This window comes from Zosterops lateralis, assembly GCF_965231275.1.
Source record: "Zosterops lateralis genome assembly, chromosome: 2".
Lineage (NCBI taxonomy): Eukaryota > Metazoa > Chordata > Aves > Passeriformes > Zosteropidae > Zosterops > Zosterops lateralis.
The window spans coordinates 89,058,101-89,082,164 of NC_139763.1; the positions used below are offsets into that span (position 1 = coordinate 89,058,101).

General features: G+C 40.8%; 1 protein-coding gene across 1 annotated transcript in view; it reads left to right on the plus strand.

Annotated features, from left to right (window-relative positions):
- The window catches only part of CLCN1 (chloride voltage-gated channel 1), a 36,179-nt gene that overhangs the window by 5,649 nt on the left and 6,466 nt on the right, over nt 1-24,064 (plus strand). The window contains exons 2-17 of the mRNA XM_083882330.1: nt 835-988; nt 1,507-1,638; nt 3,109-3,237; nt 3,342-3,475; nt 4,250-4,327; nt 7,806-7,884; nt 10,581-10,706; nt 14,108-14,192; nt 16,650-16,751; nt 18,464-18,548; nt 18,947-19,096; nt 20,564-20,633; nt 21,960-22,070; nt 22,196-22,409; nt 23,123-23,256; nt 23,760-23,974. Of these exons, the coding sequence (XP_083738456.1) occupies nt 835-988; nt 1,507-1,638; nt 3,109-3,237; nt 3,342-3,475; nt 4,250-4,327; nt 7,806-7,884; nt 10,581-10,706; nt 14,108-14,192; nt 16,650-16,751; nt 18,464-18,548; nt 18,947-19,096; nt 20,564-20,633; nt 21,960-22,070; nt 22,196-22,409; nt 23,123-23,256; nt 23,760-23,974 (1,998 nt within the window). The remainder of the gene's footprint in view (nt 1-834; nt 989-1,506; nt 1,639-3,108; nt 3,238-3,341; nt 3,476-4,249; nt 4,328-7,805; nt 7,885-10,580; nt 10,707-14,107; nt 14,193-16,649; nt 16,752-18,463; nt 18,549-18,946; nt 19,097-20,563; nt 20,634-21,959; nt 22,071-22,195; nt 22,410-23,122; nt 23,257-23,759; nt 23,975-24,064) is intronic.

Here is a 24,064-nt window from a genome sequence, read left to right on the forward strand (position 1 = left end):
GTCAGGGTTCTTCAAACTCCCTTAAGGTGTTGATAAGACAGCACAACTGCCTAGTTTACTGTAGACCCCTGTAAGAAATGTCCTTGGTAAGCATGGGCAGCTGATTGTGAATTGCATGTAGCCAGCTGCATTTCAAGTTTAGTACCTGAAGAAAAAGACTAAGATTAAGCAATTAGGAATTTCAGAGGAGCTGGAGATATAGGAGGACTTAAAATGTTGATTTGGGTAAATAATGGTTGGAGGCGTGCAGCAGCCTGTGATATTTTTGAGATGATGCTGCTTCTTTTCCTCATGAGCACTGTCAGTGGCTGTGTGCCCTGTTAAGCATTCCTTGGCAGCAGGAGGAACAGATGCAGGACATTCCTGCAGCCTGTTTGAGAGTGTAATGCCTCTCAAAACCTTCAGAGATGTTTTACAGTGCTGCTGAAATCTATGAGACAGCCCTGAGGATGGCGGCCTCGTGTGAACTACTTTGACCTTCTTTTGTACCTGCAGAAAGCTGTCTCTTAATGCTCAAATGCTATCTCTTAACATCCAATCTCTCAGCCATTTTTTTTGCCCAGGACATTAGAAAATAATGAATATTCTGTGATCATATCTTGTACCCCTGAAAAGGAGGTGAAAAGGTTTTGGAGAGATTGGAAAGAGGAAACTAGAAAGTAAAAAAGTAAAAATAAATGAGCTGCATCTGTCTGAGAGTTTCTGTGTCTCAGTCTCCCTGCTTGGTACTTTTGGGTCTGTTAGTAGATCTGCCTTGTCATCCTTAATGCTATTTGTGAAGGAGCATTTGCCTTACCTTTTCCTTGTGATCCCTCTTCTTTTCTGCTCCTCTAGCTTTATGGCCGATACACAGACCAGATAACAGATAAAATTTCAGACAAGGAAGCAGCAAAACTGCTGAAGAAACAGGCCCAAAGGAACAATGGAAGACCCCTGAAACGTGACAGCCAAGTACAGATCAAAGAAGAGCACTATTCCAAATGCCAAGGTAGGGACAATTCATGTTTCATTACCCTATTACCAGATATTGGGCAGGCCAGCAAGAGACATGGGATTTAAGCAATTGTGACTGGGGAGAAGTAGACAGGGAAGGAAAAGGAATCAAATTTCATTGGGTTGAAAAACCTTTTCTATATGAGTTTTCATCCTAGAAAGAGAAAAGATATGCTTGGAATAAAAAAACAATCCCAAGTAGATAATTTTTTTCCACAACAGAGCTCTGAAATGGAAGGAAAAGGACTTCCTTGTATCAGACTTTTGCTGCTGGTGTACAAGTTGTTAAATTTCACCCTGTGTGTCCTGCACACCCCCACCCCCCCTTTTTAAATGTTCTTTAAACTACATAAGATGTTACAGAACTGTGTGAGAAAGGGATCAGTACCAGTCCTTCAACATGAAGCCCATGATGCCTCCAAATAAATCCTTGTTTTAGTCAGTTCTCAGGAGAGACAGACACAGCTTCATCTATGTTCACTCAGTTTTTCTGGTTCACTCTTCCCTCCACAGACTGTGCTAAACGCATCCAGAAATATGTTACCAAGAAGCTTGGAGAGGACTGGATTTTCTTGGTTCTGTTGGGTCTGGTCATGGCGTTGGTGAGCTGGGGAGTGGATTATGCCAGTGCAAAGACCGTACAGGGTGGGTCCCATTCAGGAGTTGCAAAAGCAGATAGTAAATGATACGAATGTTTTACAAAGCCCAGTGACCAGTGTTGTTCCTCCTTTAACATCGTTGTCCCATGCTCAACCCGCATTTCTAGGGAAGTTTGAAGTTCTGGCAATGTAGCAAAGGTTAGCTAGGGAGAGGTTCTATAAAGGGATGACAGGGGAAAATTTGGAAGTAAGTGGGCAGAAATAAGGGATATGTGTATGATGAGTCAAACAATTATTTTGAACCCCTTTACTTTCTGCTCCCTTGAATATGCAGGAGCACAGGGAAGTATTACTGTGGCCTTTCCTGTTATACTGCTTCCCTTTCTCCCCAAGAATGTTAAGAATATGGGCAATGGGGGGGAGGGGCTCTTAGACACCCTCCTGACACTGTTTCTGCTTTTTACCTCGTTTTAGTTCTTTCCAGTTTTTACTTTTACAGTGCCCTAAATTTTTCTGCCATCTGGCATATAGTGCCCTCTCCTTTTACCCTTTTCACAAAGACCTCCTATTATCCCTTCCCTGCATTTTTCCTGTGGTCTCTCTCCCTTTGCCAGCTACAAAAATTACAAGATCTTTCAGCCCCCACGTCAGTGCACACATACGCACACCACTGCCACATCCTGTTAACTGCACTGTACCTTTGTGCTCACCCTCAGTGTCCCAATCCTGACTGGCACACACATACACCAACCTTTTCCTCTGGGCTGCTGCAATTCCTCAAAACTCCCAACATTCCTTCAACCCTCCAGAGCTCCTCCCTCCAGAGCTTCCCCATCTACTGGGTGACTGGTATGATCTACTCTGTAGGTTCCTGTCCTTTATACTTCCTGCAGCTGGGTCCTTTGGTACTCTTTTTTCTTCTCCCCTGCCAAGTCTCAGCCTCTGCTGAGGCTGTGTGGGGAGCCAGCTCAGGCAGGGAAGATGCAATGTAGAGGAGCTGCAGTTCAGTTTGGATTCTCAGCAGCTCATGTTGTTGTACCTAGCTGAGCAATGGTATCACTGCTGTTTCAATTGCTGCTGGCACAGCTTCCACTCTGCTGCTCTAGAAGGAAAATTGCAATCAGAGCTTTTAAACTAGTTTTTTTTATGAAAGAATGATTGGTGGACCACTTTATTGTCCTTCAGAACCCACACAAAACCTTCAGGCTGCCAAATGAAGACACTACACTGTGATTTGTCATCACAGCTGCATGTAACACACTTCTTTTTATGCCACACTTGTGCACAGGTATTAATAGTGTTTTCTATCCATTCCTGCAGAACAGAACACCTGCATTATTGAGGAAATCATACTCAAAATAAGGCTTGTCTTAGAAAAGGAGCATTGGGGTGCCATTTCTGAAGGAGAGTTAGCATGGGCACGTTTAGCAAGTGTGTGATTCTCTGATTCTCTGATTCTCAGCCTTTTTTGGAGCAGCTGTGGTTGCTGACAAGTTCTCTGTTTGTGTGTCTACAGCCTACAAGTGGACATACAGAGCCCTGCACCCGAGTGTCCCCCTGCAGTACGCCGTGTGGGTCGCCTTCCCGCTCGGCCTCATTCTGTTTGCCGCCAGTTTCTGCCACTTCGTCTCTCCACAGGCTGTTGGTGAGGGCAGAAGGCATGGCAAGATCTGTTTCTGTCTGTCTCGTTTTTTCTTGTTCATTTCACCTGCGGGTTTTGTTCATCCCTGGCTCTTCTGTTGTTTTCAGGGTCTGGGATCCCAGAGCTCAAGACCATTATGAGGGGAGTGGTCCTCAAGGAGTATCTCACTCTCAAAGCTTTTGTGGCCAAAGTTGTGGCCCTCACAGCTGGGCTTGGAAGTGGCATGCCTGTGGGGAAAGAGGTAAATATTGCTGATTCTGTGTGCAGTAGTGACCAGGGTCTGGAAGGTGGGAGTTGTCTGTGAAAGAAGAATCTATAAATGTTTTCTTGCTTTCACCACCATTCCTCTTCTCAAAGCTCTGCTCTTTCCAGCAACATCTACCTTTCACTGGCCATTTTCCTTCCACTTTGAAAGACATGATAGAGGAAACATCAAAGAACTCAAGTCAAGTAGTCTTTGAGAGTGAAAAAATTAAATGGAGATAACTGAGGAAGATGGGAGGGTCTAGAGCACAAATCTTATGAGGAACAGCTGAGGGAAATGGAGTTGCTCCGTCTGGAGAAAAAGAGGCTCAGGGGAGACCTTCTCACTCTCTGTAACTCCCTGACAGGAGGTTGTAGCCAGGTGGGAATCAGTCAATTCTCCCAGGTAACCAGTGACAAGACAAGAGGAAATGGCTTCAAGTTGCACCAGGCAAGGTTTAGTTTGGATATTAGGAAAAATTTCTTCAATGAGATGGTGGTCAGCCACTGAAACAGGCAAGTGGTGGAATCAATGTCCCTGGCAGAGCTCAAGAGGTGGGTGGTTGTGGCACTTGGGGATATGGTTTAGTGGTGAACAGAGTGATGCTGCATTAAAGGTTTGATTCAATGATCTCAGACGTCTTTTCCAACCTTAATTGTTCTATTACTGGCTGAGATGGCCAAAGAGAAGTTATGAGGCCTGAAGTAACTAAATGATTGTCAGTAACCAGAGAGAAACTCTCTCTGATTTTCTCCTCCTCTTCTCTTGCAGGGTCCTTTTGTGCATATTGCCAGTATCTGTGCTGTGGTACTCAGCAAGTTCATGTCCATCTTCTGTGGGGTGTATGAGGTAAGGCACATATCTCTGCACACAGTTCTTCCACAGCTTGAGCTCCTGAGACACTCAGGATAGACTGAGTAGGCCATGGAACACAGAGGAAACACACAGATTGATGTTTACTGTACTGCTGTAGAGCAGTAAAATACAAGCTGAACAAAAGTAGTGCAAGGCCAGACATACAGTCCAAATAACTGTGCAGGACCACCAATGTTACCCAGAAATTACAGAGACTAGTTAGGAGTATGTTTGACAAGTTTTTAATCTTGTGATTGACGCCTTTGCACTGTGATCATTGACTGTATAAAAAAGTAGCTGCAGACAAAGATCGATTTGTCTTTAAGCCGAATTTATACAGCATTGCTAATTATAGATACTGACACCGTCTCTATGCTTTTGCTATTGCAGAACAGCCTCTGCAGGCTGATCACTGTATTGACTGGTTGTATAAAAAAATCTATTAACTGCACATATAGAAAATGTAGGAACTCTTTTATGTGCAGGGTCTTAGCAGAAAGTGACTGTGTAATACAGCTGGAGGTGCTGTTTTACTTAAGTAGATCTCATCTGTGCACAAGGACCAGATGTCACTGCTGGAGACCAGCTGCCAGTACTAAAGACTGCACTAAAGTGTGTAGAGCCTGCTATTTGTAATAGCAGTGGCTGACTGTGCTGCTGGCTGTTGCTTATTTTCATTGTTCTGGGTCCTAACCCCGTGGCTTTGCTCCCTCTAACCCCAGCATGCCCGTCTCTGGCTGCACTCCCTGTTCCAGGATGTGCATAGGCAGCTCGACCTCCTGGTGCCGGCTTGCGCAGTTGGAGTCGGATGTTGCTTCAAGGCTCCTCTTGGAGGCAAGTGTCTTCCTACATGTGACATTTAATGTACAGTTCCTCTTGCTGTGAGACTTCCTGCTCTCATGAAAGGTTTTCCATAGATACCTCTCCACTGCAGCAACACGAGTTCCTTCTTTTCACATGTAAGTGGTGGCAATGAAAGGAAGGGAAGGTTACAGGGAAAGTGACACCTATTTAAGTGCTGATTTCTAATGATGCAGCTAGTTCAGTCCCTGCCAGCCATGAACATTGTTCCACCTGGAGAGTACCAAGGGCTGTCCAGAAAGTCAATAAAGATCAAGTAGAAAACAGAAGTGAAAAAAAAAACAAACAAACCACCTTGTGAGAGGCAACGGGTACAACTTGCAACAAGGGAAATTTTGACTCTATTAAAGGAAATTATGTTCTTCTCTCCCAAGGGTGGTCCAGCACTGGCATAGGTGTTCAGAGTGTCCAGGGAACTTCCACCCTTGGAAATGTGCAAGACTCACCTGGACAAGAACCTGATCTAGCCTTGGCATTAACAGAACTAATAGCTCTCTGAGCAGGGAGACAACTCCAGTGGTCCCTTCACAATTTTCCATGATGCCACTTGGAGGAGAAATTTAGAAATTTATGTCTCCCTCATGCATTTGTACTAGTCTTCTGATTCACTGAATTTCTTTAAACAGAGGCACATGATAACTTCTTCCTAAAGCAGTGGAAATATATTCATAAATAATTTGTCTTTCATTTCACTTTCCCCTCACCCTATGTGCTACCCTGAACTTCTTTGCATGGTTATTGTGCCCAGAAGTGTAAGGAGTTTTTAAATGCTATGGTTTTTTTCTAAGTTGGCTTTTGTTCTTCCATGCACTACTTTCCTGTTAGTCCTCAGATGGATGAGTTAGCTGACAACTGCAACATGGTCTTGCATTAGCAGTAATACTGATCTTTACTCTGGTTGGCTATTTAAAAAAAAATCAAAGAAGGAACATAGTTTGTCACCTACAAATTAGAGGTTCTTCAGTTGATAACTCGAGAAAAAATGCCAGAACGAAAATCAGGCTAAGCAAGAGAGAGGCTGAGAACTGTGCATATGTGGGCAGTCTAGCAAGATGTAGACAGCCTGAGCTGAAGCCTGAGGCTTCAAGGCAAAATTTGCCAGTCTGCCAAAAGCCTTGAGAGAAAGCAGTTTCAGAACCAAGGATCGGACCACAGTCAGGTGGAACCATTGGAAGTACAAAGGAGAATGGTATTTGTTTTAATGGTAAAAAAATAAAGCAAAAAAAGTCCCAACTTCCCCGAGAAAAACCCTCTGTAGAAGTCTATGCTTCTTGTTTCTTTCTCTGTACCTGGAATTAACATACTCTCAGAGACTCCAGGATGCATCATACATCAATGACTGGGAGATGGTACAGAAGAAAACCGAAGGTTAAACAGGGACTGATCTAACTGCTGCCTTTGGTAGAAAAAGGAGATGTCAGACAAAAAAGCCAAACTCTTCTCAGAGGACAGTGAAAGGACAAAGAGACAACAGGCACAACTTGCAACAAGGGAAATTCTATCTATGCAGGAAAAGAATTTCTCTCCTTGTCCCAAAGGTGGTTCAGGGTGGCACAAGTGTCAAGAGATGCTGGGGAATCGCTGCCCTTAAAGGTGTTCAGGGCTGCCCTAGCAGCCTGATCCTGAACACCATGATCCTATTACCCTTGATCTAACCTTGCAGTTAGCCTAGTTCTGAACAGATAGATAGAGAAGCATTCAGAAACAGAGGACTAAAACTGTCAATCTGTGATAACATTGTAGAATGGGAACAAACAGAAAGTTATCATAGTGTCTGTAGCCCTAGTTCCTCTTTTTGGATTTACACCAAATTGCCAAATGTAATTTCCATTACCTGGGAGTCATGTAATCTTCAGCTGACCTTGGTCCAGGATAAAGCCTGCAGCTTCACTTCATTTTGCCCTGGTGTGTAATTCTTGGTGTTGTTGCAGGTAAATACCACCCTGTATATTAAGGAGGATGGATTTGAAAAGCCAGTTTAGCCCTTAACAACCAAATGGTACCCAGTCTCTTAGAAAGACTCTCCCTTTTACACCTTCCAAATAATTTTTTTATTATTATGACCTTTTTCACCAGGACAGCACAATGCTTTACTGGGTGATCTGTCACCCACTCACCTACCCAGCATGGAAGAACCTTCAGCATCAGTCCACACTCTGCTCTGGACATGCATGTGCCTTGTGCACACTAAGTCACAGGGTAGGTTTTTTGAGGCATTCTGTGGCACATGTGCATCCTGAGTTTCCCTGCCAAAGTAAAAGAGATGGAGCGAAACCTACTTATGCTCCTTCCATCCTCTGGAGGATTTTCCATGAGACATTTCTTCCACAGTGACAGAAATGTTTATGTTTCAGAGGAAAATGAGATGCTTCTTTACATTTCTTGAATGTGTGATTGCAGATATAGGCCTGTCCTGTGCCAGGTGTTGCCTTTTTAGTATTTTGAAGCCATCCAGAAGGGAGAAGTAAGACAAATATAGCTATAACTCTGAGACTGGCGACAGAGCTGGGTGACATCATGCAGTCATACCTGCCAATTGTGTTACTCACTCTCTGTTTTCTTTCCTTCTTTCTTCTGTTTGTCTGTCTCTCTTTGTCTCTTTCACCAGTAGCAGCCCTATTATTACACGGATGTCCTGACTGTGGGGTGTGCTGTGGGTGTTGGCTGCTGCTTTGGGACACCACTTGGAGGCAAGTGGCTCTTCTGTTTCTTTTTCCTCAAGTACCTAAATCCTCTCCCACCTTGTCCTCTTCTCCTCTTCTCTCTCCCTCTCCTGCACCACATTTTTGATGTGACATTTACTTTGGACAGAGACACTTACCTTTAGCATTTTCAACCTCCCCAGCATCTCTGACAGTCTTTTTTTCCACATGTTGTCCACTTTCTGGAGGCAAGAGGAGAAAGTCCTCTAGAGCAGTGGTCTCCAAATTGGCTGTGTGTACCCCAGGGTGTGCACAAAGTGATCTGTTGGGTGTGGGAAGGACATACCAAACTTTCTATGTTTTTAAATATAAAAAAGTAAATAGATTAAACTTCACTAATATTAAATATTTGTATTGGCAGTGGTGCCCTAATATGTCACATGGCCACTTGTCACATACAGTGCATGAGGTGTAGAGTTGCTCCCTATGTGGAGGGACGACCATGGTGCCCTCAATCATTTACTCTCTTTCAGCATATTGCAATGAATTGCAATCAGTATGTGCCCACACTGGATTAAATGGATTTATGGATTATATTATCTAGTGTTAACTAAACTAATCCTCGCAAATTGGAAAAGTGGCTTTGAAAGGTTCCTGCAAAGAGGCTATGGACTGAAGATAATACTAATGATGTAAGCACAGAGAAATGACAAGGAAGTGGCAGAGCTGACACTTCTAGTACAGGCCCTTATTCAGTCCCATTATGAGGTACAAACAATGGCCAGCTAATCAGATCTGAGAGGAAGTCGGACCAAAAAAAGATTAAAATTATCAAAGGTTATTTTAAATATTAATTAACATCTGCTTTCATTAATGATGAACCTTACCCTATGTGAGTATCATGCTTTGAGAAGTTAAGTAATGAGGGTATGAAGCCATCAGAATTAGCAAGATATTTAAAATCTAGGCATCCAGAACATGAAGACAAACCTCTACAATGTTTTCAGTGATATTTCAAGCTGTGTGACATTCAATCCAATATTTCACTGAACCTAATGACAAATGTGTAGAAGCCTCCTTTGAGGTTTCTTGCTTCACAGCAAAAGAGAAAATGTCACATACCACAGGGGAAACACTTGTTCTTCCTGCCATAAAATGGAAAAATGGCTATGATCATACACAGAAAGCAGTAGAGCAGCAAACTAAAATGTGTTTCTTCATCAGTAAACACTGCTGGAAGGTGCACAGAGGACATTGCTTAAGGTTTGAAGAAAGAAGAGTCTATACAAATTACACAGTGGGAGAGGTTTCCTGTGCAGCTGGATTAGAGTACAGTTGTTTCTAAAATGCCTCAGATGATGGTATTTTCCAGATTCTGTTTTACTAGTGAAATGCAGAACTTCTTTCTGTGAGACACTGAAAGGAGTATCTACCACAGAAGCTGTATTTTCAACAGTAAATTACTTCTTTAATAAAAAATGTTTTATGGAAGAGCTCTGCAAGTGTAGCAACTGGTGGAGCAGAATAAGAGAAGAACTGGGGATAAGGTTACCTAGACACCCCTACACCTGGAATTCATGCACTGCAGTGTTCACAGATGAACTATTGCAGCAAAAAAATGGGAGCCAGACATGCACAAAGTGCTATAGGATGTGGTTGATGTGGTTTATTTCATAAAAAACAAGACCCTGAAGGAGTAGAATCTTTACAAAACTTCATAAGAAGATGGGAAATAACCATGAAAATCCTACAGGCATTTGCTGGTTATCTGATAGCAACTTTAAAGAATAGAATTTAAAGTCCAGTTGCACCTTTCTTTTTCAAAAAGACAAGTGTCTGTCAGTAGATTGCTACCTAGCAGTTATTTTTGAAAAAGTAAACATATTTGATGTACTTCAAGGTGAAAGTGATGTTCTAACAGTGGGTGAGAAACTGCTTTTCAAAAGAAACTTGTGGAGGTTTGTGAATCTGTTGCCAAATACAATGTGTCTTAGCTACAAAAATTCTGTCATTATATATATACTCAAAAAACTTGAAAACAGAAATTTCTACCCTTTAAAAAATCTTCAAGATTATGATTTTCAGTGGGTTTTGAACCCACTTGTTAAAAATATAAAAATTCAACATCTTCTGATTATTTTGCAAGAACAACTGATTGACATCAGGGAGGAGGAAAATTTACTATCTAAATTTTAACAAAAATCACCATAGGTGGTGGGTGGGATTGAAAAAAAATGTAACATGATTTAGCCAGCACAGCCAATGATACATTTCTTGCATTTGGATCTGCGTGTCTTTGTGAGATATTCTGTTTAGACCAAGTATTGAAATAATTGAATATAGAACCAGACTTTTGAATCCCTGTGTCACAAAGCATTAAAACCAGATTTAAAAAAAAAAAAAATTACTATTTTAGTGAGAACAATTTTTTGTTCCATTAATAAATAAAACAAATTATTTTTAAAATTATGTTTATTTCATCTTTATCTCATCCTTGTTTAATTTCTATTTTTATGCATGTTTGATATGGTACACAATATTTTAATACAATAGTACATGCATATTATTTCTAAATAAACACACATGTGGGGAGGGGGTACATGCCAAAAATTTTTTTATTGGTAGGGGTGCATGATCAAAGAAGCATGGAGACCACTGCTCCAGAAAGCCATTTAGAATCCTCTCTCATGCTTCTGACATTGCACTTATTATTTTAACTTTGCTCCCTTTCCAATTCTTTCTAGGGGTTCTTTTCAGCATCGAAGTCACCTCCACTTACTTTGCTGTGCGCAATTATTGGAGAGGCTTCTTTGCAGCTACCTTTAGTGCCTTTGTGTTCCGAGTCCTTGCTGTCTGGAACAAGGATGCAGGTAAGCTAAGAGCCATTCCTGCTCTCTTTGTACAAAAGTTGCTCTGTTAATGCATTATTTTCCATCATTCTCAAAACCACAATGTTTTTATGATGCTCGAAACTTCTGCCACAACACATGACTCCCAGCAGCACAGAAGGAAGGAGAAAGGGAAGTATCTTGTCATCTTGTCAGTTGTCCAGCCCAACCTATTCCCAGGAGAAGCTGGGTTGTGTCTAACTGATAAATAACAGAATATGAGTCCTCAGCAAGCAAAAGTCCCCCTGAGGTGGGAGTTTTTTGCCTCTACTCAGAATAGCATCCAGGCTGCAAACACAGAGATATCCCCTCATGGAAGATGTAATCCTTGCTGGAAAACTCATGGCCTGCTTTGGTCACCTCTTGACTTAAAACAGATAGTTGAGAAAATTGAGATGATTAAATGATTAGGAGAGTACAGGATTGGTAGGATCTGACTGAAGATCCTGAAAGAATGAAGTGTCTCAAGTAACTGAAAAGCAGGAGTGTGATAGTTGTTGCAGTCAGAAGTTGCATAAGTCAGGCTTGTTCAGGACAGCATCTCAGCCACTGTGCAAATAGACTTTTGGTGCAGAAGGCCGCTATTTCTAAGTAAACTTCTTCCTTATAATACCTTTATATTTTATTATTACAATTACATCTCTTTTTTTGGGCTCCATGTGGGCAGTTTACTTACTTAATACTGCTTAAACATGTTTCTCTTGACTTCAGAGGGCTGGACTTTTTGAGAGCTTGAATATTCACTGGAATATAGAAAATTACTACATTTTCTACTTGAATGTAGAAAGTGACTCCATCTTTCTTTGTGGAGCACTGCCTAAAAGTGAGGGGTATTTATTTAACCATTAGATCTGTCACAAAAAAACCCAAACCCCATATCTTTCTGTTCTTTCCAGAGAAAATATAAGAAACTCAAAGACAGATAACAGGAGATCATTTCCTCTCCTTTACTTTGTCTTTTCTGACTCCCTTGTTGTTCTCTCAAATCACTAGAAATTAGTTTAATTTCAAATCACTAGAAATTAGCTTAATCCTGAAACATTTTGACTCCTGTCCCTTCTTCAATATCATCCAGACAGCCTTAATACCCATATTAATGGCTCCTTAAGTTTTTTTTCATTGACTGTCTGGGTTAAAAAGTTCCATGATTCAACTGGCTATAAAAAAATCATTCCTTTTCACAGTTCTGTGTTTTCTTTGTGTTGTCAGTCTCCTTGTCCTTCTATTAAGAAACTAGGAACTTCTCTCTAGCTAAGTCATTCATTATTTTATGATCTTTTATCATGTCTGCTCTAACTTGTCTTTCATGTCTTTTCTTGCTCATTTATTTCCTTTCAAAAGTTACACACCCAGTCTTTTCAGTCTCTGTTCATGCAAGGTTTTTCTATGATGCCTGCTACCAGGAAGAAGCAGATAGGGAAGTGATCACATTAGAGTGATAGATGCAAGTAACTTGTGTAGCATCTCACCAAATTTATACTCACAGTATCTTTGCTGGTTTCTTGATACTCGTGGCTTTGTTGGCTGGCTTTACACCATTATCTGTACTTCCCAAATAACATCTGGTTATTTGCCAACCACTCTGGTTGGCTGCTGGAGCTTGAGCCCCTCTTTGCCAGTCATGGAAGGCTGGAGTTCTGCAATTTGCAGGATTTCTGTTTCACCATGCCCCAGACTTTCATCTTATTTGCCATAGAATTTCATGCCTTGCTTTCCTCCTGCTCCTTCTGGTTCCTTCTACACACGGCTCAGTGTTATCTTAAAGTTCAAATCTATTTTTAAGTAGACTTTCACATTAACTACTTCCCCATTCCTTCTTACTTCTAACTTTGTAAGAATTGGACAGATATTTGAAACTAGTACAGTTTGTAGCCAATGGAGAAAAAAGGGCTTAGACATTCAGTTTCAGGATGGCTTAGTCATGCAGGAAAGAGGATGCAGACAGGTGGGATAAATCTCTCTGTGGAAATCTCTTTCTGTCCTGTGAGAGTAGAGACGGAACCAAGAGAGACCCAGACTAAATGCTGTGACTGTTTTCCTTTCCTCTGGTCATCTTTGCCACTCTGTAGCAAAACTCTTTGAAAATGAGTTCACTATACTTTTTAATGCTCTGCCATTTAGTGGCTTGTACTATCCATTTCCTAAAACTGAATTGAGATGATCCCTTCCTTAGGCTGATCTGACAATAAAGAGGACACCCTGCTTTTCACCATCTTCCATCCCTGACTGTTCTTCTAACCCTCCCTGGAGCCATCTCTGTGTTTGTTGTTCCCCTCAATTCAACTCACTTCCCTGGCAGAGGAGTAATCCAGGGAAAGAGCAGATAGGTTTTCTGGCAAGTTTTAATGAGGCAAAGGAACTCAGAGAAGGCTGTGATGTGTCAAAGTGGGCCCGAGGGGAGAGAACAATAGTACAGCCAGGAGGGAAGGAGCAGGGGGAAGAGATAGGGAGTAAGATCTTCTGAATTTGGATAGTAAAATGCAGTTTTAGGCTTAGCTATCTTAGGTAATGTAACCCACTGAGACCTCATTAAATTATTACTCTAAACCTAGTTCTGTCTGACCAAATAACAAGTAATTAATGCTTCCTGTTATTATCATATGCTAGATTTTTACTGCTTCTTTTATTTCTTCATTGAAGAAGTAATTCCTTCATCCAGGGCAAGTTGGGACTTACATCCATCCTCATTCAGCTGCACTTCCACTCTATATTAAATTGCTAATTTATCCTTCACCTGTTAGCATACAGATGTTTACTGTTTTCACATAATTAAGCACTTCCAGACAAAAGCAGTTCAGGTTTCAACATTTCATTGTAGCAGGGCAGCACTACCAGGAGGGGTCAGCTGGCCAAGATGGGGCTTAACTGATGTTTTCCACCTCTGATGTCTAAGCCTTTCATTATTTTGGTACCAGTCAAAAAATTTGAAGCTGTAACTTCAGTGAAGGTCTGAGTTTTGTTTCTGGAAGGCAATCACAACTGTGAGAAGGGATACAGTTTCTTCAGATATGCAGGCACTGCCTGCCTCAGCAAAGAGACCTCTCGATCAGTAGGGATACCAGGGAGAGCTTTCTTTTATAGTGAATGGATGGTAGGAGACAAGAAAGAAAAGAAAACCCTTTAAAAAGTCAGAGATTGTAGCTAAAAACATTGCATAGATTCTCTGAAAGCAAACTTAGACCATCTAGAGTGATACGGTTACAAGTGCTCAAAAATAGAACCTAAATCAGAGTACTCTCCCAATCCGCAATAATGTATATAATGTCAGGAAACCACACATGAGCATGTATAAACCAGTATCCTTGTCCCTACCCCAAGCTTTTATTGCATTTAACTTCTCACCTCATTATTTTCTTTCCTCCTTCACCTTCCGTCTCTCACAGTTACCATCACAGCCCTGTTCAGAACAAACTTCCGTATGGATTTCCCCTTTGATCTGCAAGAGCTGCCAGCATTTGCCATAATAGGGTAAGTTCCCAGGAAACTGACACCTTGCTCTACAAAGGTTATTATATGATCTGTGTTAGGAATTCTTCTGCCAAAAAGTTACATACATCACTTTTAGTAACTTCAGTTATCGCAAATAAGGATTCTATTTGTTGGAATTCTTCCTTCAAAAATGGTGTCCATGTATCACAATAGCGAAGGAAAGAAATATGGGTATTAATAAGGTGTTTGTTATTTCCTTTCCATATATCTTTTTCAGAAATAAAGCTTGGAGGTTAAAAAAAAAAGAAAAAAAAAGTCTAACTTTGTCAAAGTTTTGGGAATAGATGTACTGAATGGCCCTTTAACTGTTCTGGCATTATCCCCAAATGAACTGATCCAACAAGTATGGCCTTTTCACGTGACAAAGATGGAACAAAAGGCTTAACCTGAAGTTTCCTTTTCACAAGTTCAGAATGATTGTCCTTTTTGAGAGAGGTCAGTACACCCAATGTGGTGACAAGGGTAACCAACCATAATTGGATTCAGTGGCAATAATGGGTAATTTGGAGGAAATGAAAGAATGAACCTAAGAAAAATGAAAATTGGGAAATACCAGAGAAAAGATGAGTTTGGAATTACTCATTCCATTTTCAATTGAGGGGAAACATCTCTGGTTAGAACTTGAGGGAGGCTCCAGAGAAATCACTGCAGAGCAGTAACAAAGGGAATACACTGTAGGAACAAATACCTGTGCTGGTGTTATGAACATATTCTGTTGCAAGACCTCCATCCAAGACCAGAAATATATTTGAGGTTTTCCAGCCTATTTTAGTAGGTTGCCCTCCTACTAATTTACTTGAGTATGAAATCAAGTGGGGTTTTTTGAAGACATCAGATATATTAAAAAATCTATGAATACACAGGAACTTTTGCTAGTAACATGTATTCACTTTGTTCTTCCCCTTAAACAGACTTGCCTAATGAACTTGGAGGAATCTGTTGGTTTAGATTGGCAAGGAAAATCATAATCCTTGTGATTTTACAGCTGGTTGTTAGAATGCAAAACTTCTTGTCACTATGTTTTGGACAGAGTTGACAGAGCTGGCTTTTTTCAGCATTGCACGTAGGCTAGGAAAGGAATATATGACAACTGCAAAATGTTTTCAAATGCCTGGGTGTCCAATGTGGTCTTTAAAATAAAAAAAAAAAAAACAAACCCAAGGCTTGGATAGTCTTGGACAAAGTCCTAATGCCAACTTGGAATGCCCCAAATTCTCTTAACATTAAGTCTCAATGTTGAATTCTTTCTACCCAACATATTTCTTCACTTTCAGGTAGGACTAGCACAGTCAATAGGTAGGTCTTGTTTTTCTTCGTCAGCAAATGTTAATTTGCATAACCTATACAGAAGGAGCATTTCCAGTTTATTGATAAATTGATAGACATGAATGGAGAGATCTATATTTTATTATAAAGTATTATAGGGCAATTCAGTTGACTGTGCAGTCTTTAGGCTTATATTGCCTAAGGGACTGGTCTATTTTAAATGCTCTTCTAATCAGTGCTGGCTTAAAATTTTTAAGAGTAATTCATTGAACATATTTGTCTGTGAAAAACTATATTTGGTTTAGACATATTTCTGTGCAACTTTTAAATGATAAAGCAGGATTATTTTCAACATACAGTGTTTTAAGTATACTAAAATAATCATTGAATGAGATTTGGCAAAAGCTTGTATAACATATAACAAAGCAAAAGTCCATTAATTTTAGAAATTAATAGAATAAAAATATTAAGTATTTCTCCTCAGTATTATGTGGGTTAATTAAGACTTTCCCTTACCAATTCTAAATGCAGTCCTTTTTCACTCTTCCTTTTCTTTTTTTCCCATGTTCGAGTATTAGGCCCTATTTATCCAAGCCTCATTAAGCTACAGAGCCTAAGGATCACACCAATTCTTAGACAACTACACTTTTTTTCTTACTTTATTAAGATCAGGAGCATAAGCCTAAGCGATTAGGATCATAGAGACGATATACTTTGCTTTAGGCAGAAGAGTTCCTATTACTATTAGTAATTGTTCTAGGCATATAATTTTACTGAATCAGACTTAAAACTCCCTTAATTTTTATTATTTTCTGTTCCAACCTGATGTTTAAGTTCTGACAGTACTGGTCTTTGCCTGGTTGCTCTTCACGAGCCCCCACTGAGAACTGTCAGTCTCTTTTTATAGATTATTTTATAGATTTTCCCCTCCCAGCAAGAGAAAATTGGTAAATGGTAGTGTGCATGACAGAGGTCTAAGATCATTTCTCTCCTTTCATAAGGGAATCAATATCTTCAAATAAGCTGCTGTAGGAGTAACCCTCTAGCTGACATTCAAAAGACTTCACAAGCAGCTGAAGACTATTAAACCACTTAAACTCATGTTCTTGGTTGATGGTTTGTGTATTATCTGTTGTTTGGCATGATTTTATTTCTTTTTCTCCATTTTAGCATATGTTCTGGATTCCTTGGAGCCTTTTTTGTTTATCTCAATCGCCAAGTGGTCCTGGGCATCCGACGTCATAAAGCCCTGAGCCAGTTTCTCACCAAATAGTGAGTGTTTGTGAAGACATTCTCCTTAGGGACCAGATTATTACACCCCACTGGTATTAGATAGTAGCAGAAGTTTTCTGGAAGAAAAGTAGACCTATTTCATGTGTAAGATAGTAAAAATATGAGAACCTGTTCCTATATGAGAGTAATATCTCTGCAACCATCAAGAGAATTTTTCCTGCATTGGATTTTCTTTTTGATGGAAGGGAGACTCTGCAATATTTGTTAAGAGGATAAGGCAAACTATTCATTGGACAGAAAATATTTTTAATTAGAAAGTCAATGAGTATGCTTCTTAAAATCATGCTGTTTCTGGTTTCTTTGGGTTTTTAGGATCTGTGGAAAATTCAACATTATTTATATTTCAGGAAAATTGAAATCTAACAGCTGAAATCCAACTATGTTTTTAAAATATATGTTTGTTTTTAACCAAGGTGTTGGCAAAAATGTAAGGAAAGTGCTCCATTCTTATGAGCCAAAAGCTGAAACTGATAGTAACCAAATGGTGTGAAATGCAGTATGGAAGAGAAATGTAAAATAAAAGAAAAGTCTTGACAATAGAGTTTTTACAGGACACTTGAAGATACTGTTTTCCCCTCTCTAATAAAGCCCTAACTTCTGAAGTTTATAACTTAAACAAGAAATGGTGGCTGTAAATATCTTCAGTCTCTTTACAGAAGAAGATCTGATACTATGAGAATTTTTGAAGCTGAGAGGCATGGAGGACTTTATTTCTTATCAAGTTGCAGGCTGACCAGAAGAAAGCCACTAGATAAACTGAAGTTCAAATTAACTTACTTTCCTACGTGGAAGAAAAATTGTCTTTCTTCATCATGTAGTCTTACCCACAAGCAGCAGCAGGGCTATGAAATTAAGTTAATAGAGAAGCAGAGCAAAGCCTGAAAAGTGGGAATTTACTTTTCACTGATTTCTCAGAATTTTTAGGTCCTTAGACTGAAACAAATTAAAGGTTATATTTTGTCTTCCTAAATCTCAGCCAACGCTTCCTATAGGAAACAGTAACTTGCCAAGGGACACATGACAGGATTAGTCCAGCATATGGAAGCAGTTTAGGCTCGTGTTGTCCTAGTGCTTGTGAAGTGTCACAGTTTACCCAGACACACACCCTGGGACTGGGCACAGTGGCCTCTGTCCTGCTGTGTCCCACTGGCATGGCACTGCTAGACACACTGGCTACCAAAGACCACTTCCCAAAAATTGTGACGGCAATTCAGTGGAAAGAGAAGCCATTTTCCCCATAAAAATTAATGTACCAGGGGCTGCCTGCAGAAATGTGTGAAAAACTCCTACATAAATCCACTAAGCCAGGATACATTGCATGGCGGGTGAAGAAGCAAGACTATCATAATCAGGACAAATGAGAAAAGTAGTGGCTTTTGACAATAGGTCAACACATCCCTGCAAACACACATTCCTCCTGCATGTTCAAGTTTGTGCATGCTGTACATCCCCCTCTTCCTCCATCCCTCCTATTATATTAATTCTGATGGGAAAAGGGTTTTGCTGACAGGTGAACTCTATGAATTATGATGATCAGTGGAGCAGGGCATTAAACTGCCAGTAACAGCACTCCAAAGCAATGGATACAAATACAGAGAAGCTTCACAGAAATAGCATTCCTAGTCCTGAAGTGATGGTGCTACAGGAACAGAATGTGAGGCCATATTTGTGATAACTTTCTTTCTTTGCAGCCGACTGATATACCCTGCGGTTATAACCTTCTGTATAGCATCTGTGACGTTTCCTCATGGATTTGGGCAGTTCATGGCAGGGGAGGTGAGACTGGAGAGTGTATTACCATTCTGTGCAGTTCTTTGGAATGTTATCTCTTGATCTTCTGCCCCAATAACCTTGTTATTAGGGAAAAGAGAAGAATGATATGGGAGGAGTTTGGACTGAGGAGGCACTATATGATCTCTGCTACCTCCTTCATAGAAAACTTGAAAAAGGTCCACTCTTCTAAGCAAATAGTTGGGAAGATGCTATCCCATGTCTAAAAGTAGTTATCTTTTCACCTGTTTGAGTAAAGTTCTATCTCTCTTTCTGAAGATTAAAAATGTGAATTAAGTCCCATAGTCATGAATTACCACAATAAAAATCTCCCCTGCTTCCTTGTAACAGAATATTTACTCCATCTGATCTCACAACTCGTACCTGTTTTTTTGGCTGTTTAGTTGATGCCACGGGAAGCCATCAGCACTCTCTTTGATAACTATACCTGGATCAAACACCATGGGGACACCCAGATCCTGGGGAAATCTGCTGCCTGGATCCATCCTAAAGTCAACGTCTTCGTCATCATCCTGCTCTTCTTCCTTGTGAAGGTAGGAAGACCAGCTCACCATAACCCTTCTCCACTCCAACTGAATGTTCTTCCCTTTTGTAAAGCAGTTTGTGAAGTGCCATTGAGGAGTTGCTGGGTATTGAATGAAGCACTATAGCTGCATTAGATCTGATGCCTTAAGTTTTAGCTTTCATCAGATTCCTACATCTTCTGATGTGATGTTTGTCCACTTTGAATAACCAAAATTATTAGGGAATAGTTTCCTTAATTTAGTGGTCTTTTCTGCTCCCTCCCTTTAAGTCATCCTCCTCATGCATCCTGCTGAATCACCTTTGGTATCCACTGTATAGTAGCTGGTAGGGAAGATTAAATCAGGAAAGGTTTCTCAACTTCCACAAAAATAAATACTTAACTAAAAAGCTCTCAGATAATTTATGTTTGATCTACATGAAGTCTGATACAGTCTATTTTATATTCCTGACTTCAGATAGGAGACAAATAGGAATATGTAAGCACAATCTACAGATGTGTGAGGTTCAAGGATTTGTTAACAGTCCATCAAAACTTGATGGAAAAATGCAGCTGGAAACAGTTTTGCTCACTTCCCAGAAAGCAACAGCAGATTAAAAATTCTGAGCTAACATGGTCTGTAGAAGTTGCAATTGTCCAGCCTCTGAAAGGATCAGCTGTGTAACTGACACAGGACAGAGAAAAAAAAAAAAAAAAAAAAAGCATTTGAAAGAAGAAAACATCATATTCCAATGATCAAAATAAAAGTAGCAAGAAGGAAGTTTTCTTAAGATGAAAAAATATAAGTTTGTGTGTGTATATATATATATAAGGATACAAATGTCATAGAATAGGTGCTAGTTCTTTTATTATTTACTTATTGCAAAGGGGCAGAAGAGCTGAGGCCACCTTGCAATGTCAATTGAAAATTTCAGTAAAGAATAGCTATCAATGGCTGGTTGACACAACTGTTTCCACCTAAAGTAAAACACTCTATTTAATTTCTGACAGGTAGTTAAGGGTTCTCCTTCTGTGATAATTCTTATTACAGTGTACCAAGGAGAAAAAGTCTTGTTTACTTGAAGAAAAGAGGAGTGGAATACAGCATGTGTTTGTCCTGAGTCCATCTGTTTGCCTTTGGAAGAGCTGTACCCTCAGTCACTGGATTCATTGGCATTGTCCTACTAACTAAAGGCTTTCTCTACTCGCTGGATAACTGCTCTTGATTTTCCTCTGGATATATTCAGCATTGAGATAGACCACATAAACAAGAAACTGCTATTTTGACTCTGGGCAAAGGTCTGGCCTGATTCTCCACTGCAGTATAGTCAGTTTTCAGCTGTATTTGGCCAGGTTGGGCACTGCAAAGACAGAGCTTGATTAGCAGTACTGCACATCAGCAGCCTTCTGGTCTCTGCAGCCAGGCTGGGCACAGAGTGGGGCAGCAGGAAATGCTACTGCTGCTCAGTAACAACTGCACCCTCTGCCTCTGTTCTAGTTCTGCATGGCTGTTATTGCCACCACGATGCCAATCCCCTGTGGAGGCTTCATGCCTGTTTTCGTATTAGGTGAGTTTCAATTTTGTTTTGCACCATATTCATCTGACAGGTGGAGAGAATAGGAGAGACACTGCCTGCACACCCAGCAGGGCTCATCTGGTGTATGAGAAGTCATCACTTGGTGTCTATGACAACCTGATTAGCAGTCCATAGACCAGCCTCTGGATCTCTGCTTTTGACATTTCCTCAACCCCCCGAAACCAAATTCCAAGTAGGTAATCCCTACCCTTTTACATTAAAAAAGCCACACTTGGGGAGACATGCTGAGCCATGGCCTTCTAATCTCTTAATCTCTATGCCTCTTCCCTTGCAGAGAAACTTCCATCCTACAATTAATAGTAGTTGCTCCTTTCACCCCTGAAAGCCAGCCAGAAGAGATAACTTCAAAACTAGTACCCGCTATGTAATCTACCACTTACTCCTTTCTTCTGACTGAAATGTGATAACATAAAAAGTTTATTGACCTTTAACTGGTCTTAATTCCAATTAAAAAAAAAAAAAAACACAAAGCAACAACAAAAAATAATATTATGCTAATGTTAGGAAGGAGAGGCTGTGTTAGATTGAATTATACAAGCTCATGACATTAAGCATTAAGTACCCACAACTCTCAAATGAATCAGGGTCCTCTAAGGACCTCTGAGTTCTGGCAGCAACTGAACATGAGGCAGTACCATGCCCTTGCAGAGATGAAGGCTAACCAACATCATGGCTGTATTAGGAAAAGACCTAGACAGCAATGCAAATAAATTGATTGTTTTTATGCATTCAGCATTTTGGATACAATTCTGGAACACTATGCCTTTTTGTGTCCACCAATCCAAGAGATCCTTGCAGACTTGTAAAATCTGTCTGAACAAGACATGGGTGACTCCATTTCACTTTGAAATTAGCCCTTTTCTGAACAGGGGTCAGAACAAGACCTCCAGAAGTCCCTTCCTACAAAAACTTTTCTGTAAGCTGTGATTCTAATGTTTAGACATTCACAGAATGAGAGTCGAAAGGGCCTCAACTGTGATCTGGACTGGCATTGTACACAGTCTGAAAATACGTCCTCCAGCCTGGGAATCACAGCCACTGCTGTGCCTGGTGTGCCCAAGTGAATGAATCAGAGGTCAACTGTGTTTACTAGTCTTAGTACCCTTTTTTCCTCTTGGAGTCTAGCTTCTGTATTTTGTAATTGAGAACTACTCTTTAGTTACCAGTGTCATTTTAATATAAGTTTTGGCTTAGTTTGTGCTATAAAATATCCAAGTGATTGCCCAGCACAGCTGCACAGCACAGACTGGATGTTCCTTAAATGTTAATTCCATAACCATCAGTGATATTTTTCAGGTGCTGCATTTGGACGTCTCATTGGGGAAATCATGGCATCGCTTTTTCCCAATGGGATCCTCTTTGACGACATTCTTTATCAAATCTTACCTGGAGGGTATGCTGTCATTGGTGAGCCTCCATGTCTTCCTTTTTCCTCACCTGGTCCCACTGCTGTAATCTTCCTGGTTGATATGACATGCTGTTTCTGTATGACAGTCTTCTCCTCTCCCTATTCCTTCTCCTACCTGGGAAAGGCGCAGCGGCTTTGACAGGAGCTGTGAGCCACACGGTGTCCACTGCCGTCATCTGCTTTGAGCTGACGGGTCAGATCTCCCACATCCTGCCCATGATGGTGGCTGTCATCCTTGCCAACATGGTGGCACAGAGTTTGCAGCCCAGCCTCTATGATAGCATCATCCAGGTGAAGAAGTTGCCCTACCTGCCAGACCTGGGCTGGAATCACATAAGGTATAGTAGCAAAACAGGTGGAAAGAGGGAGTGGCAAAGAAATAAAGCAGGAGAGGGTTAAGACCACAGGGGAATAAAAGGTTACTAAAAGAGTTCAGGACTACAAAGGAATTAAGAAGGCAGAACAGGCCTGCAGTAAGAAAGAACAAGTGTTGGAGTAGAAATAGGTTTCATACACAAAAATGGAGAAAAGTCCTCTTCTTTTTTTTCACTGAATGCACAAGTTGGAATGACCTGCAATATTACTGAATTTGCATTAATATTTCCAAATTGCTTCAGCTTAAAAATTTAAAAACCAGGAGTCTCATTTATCTAAATTCAGGGGTTTGGATATCTTTTCCCCAGCAAATGTTTGAAATACTTTATTTGGATATTTTACTTGAAGCAAAACTCAGGTATTCCTATAAATTTCTTCCTCTCTAGTATGTATCATACGCAGAGGTATGTATATAAAAATCATCTATACACATATGTATACGTGTATGTATTTTATGGTGAGGGGTAACAGAGTGGAATACAACTGTAATGGAAATCCAGTTAATCTGTATTCATACTCTTGGAAAGTCCTCCGGTTACTCTCACAGAAGATCATTTGGCAGCCGTATTTTGAGCACCTTTTCAAGAAGTGGTCATTTAGGTATTTCTTTAGGGAATTTGTGTGCTTGATATTTTTAATATGCTAACTCTTCCTCTTGTCATCCATAAATTCCCAGCAAATACAATATCTTTGTTGAGGATATTATGGTCCAAGATGTGAAATTTGTTTCCTCCAACTGTAAATACCGAGACTTGCAAGAAGTACTCCAAAGCACCACAGTGAAATACTTGCCTTTGGTGGACTCGCCAGGTAAGCAATGTGGAGAAACTGGTCCTTCCTGAAGACTGTCTCAGCTGGGAGAAACTAGCTTTCAAATTACATGGTGTGAAGCAGGCAGTGTGACTTACCACACAAAAAAAATAAATCCTAAAAATCCCCCACTGTGGATGATGTATGGCGGACAGCTGGCCAGACAGGTAAGCTTGGAGTGTGGGCACTGAAGCAGATCCAGCACATAAGGGAGGTGTGTGGGAAGACTGCAGACTGAACTGTGACAACAGAGCCCTCCTGGGATCCTGCATGAGCCAAGAACATGCCTGGGGTGGCACAGCTCAGGACAGCGAGGTCCCTTCCCACACCCCACAGCCTAGATGCCACCATGGGGCTGGTCAATGACTCTTGTACAGTTCTGGATTGTACGAGCCTGAGCACTTGGGAGTCTGAGCAGCTGGAAGGAGGAAGGGGTGACGTGTGGAAGGCGACCTTCAAAACCTTGAGGTGGCTTAATGGCTTCCCTGCTCTGTGTTGTGCAGACACCATGATCCTCCTGGGGTCTGTGGAGCGATCAGAACTGCAGGCTCTGCTCCAGACACACCTGAGCCCAGAGCGGCGACGGCTCCTCAACAGAGAGATGCAGCAAAAGCTGAATGAGGCACCCTACGATGGACCCTGGGCAAACCTGCCAAAGCTGCAGCGCGAATCTTTTGCTTATGTCGATGAGGATGAGGATACAGATGAGAAGGCAGAGGTGAGGGAGGGAAGTGGACAGACTGCAACATAGAGACTGCTTAGAAGCAGTTAGGTATTTGAAGAGGCTGAGAAATAAATGGCATGATGT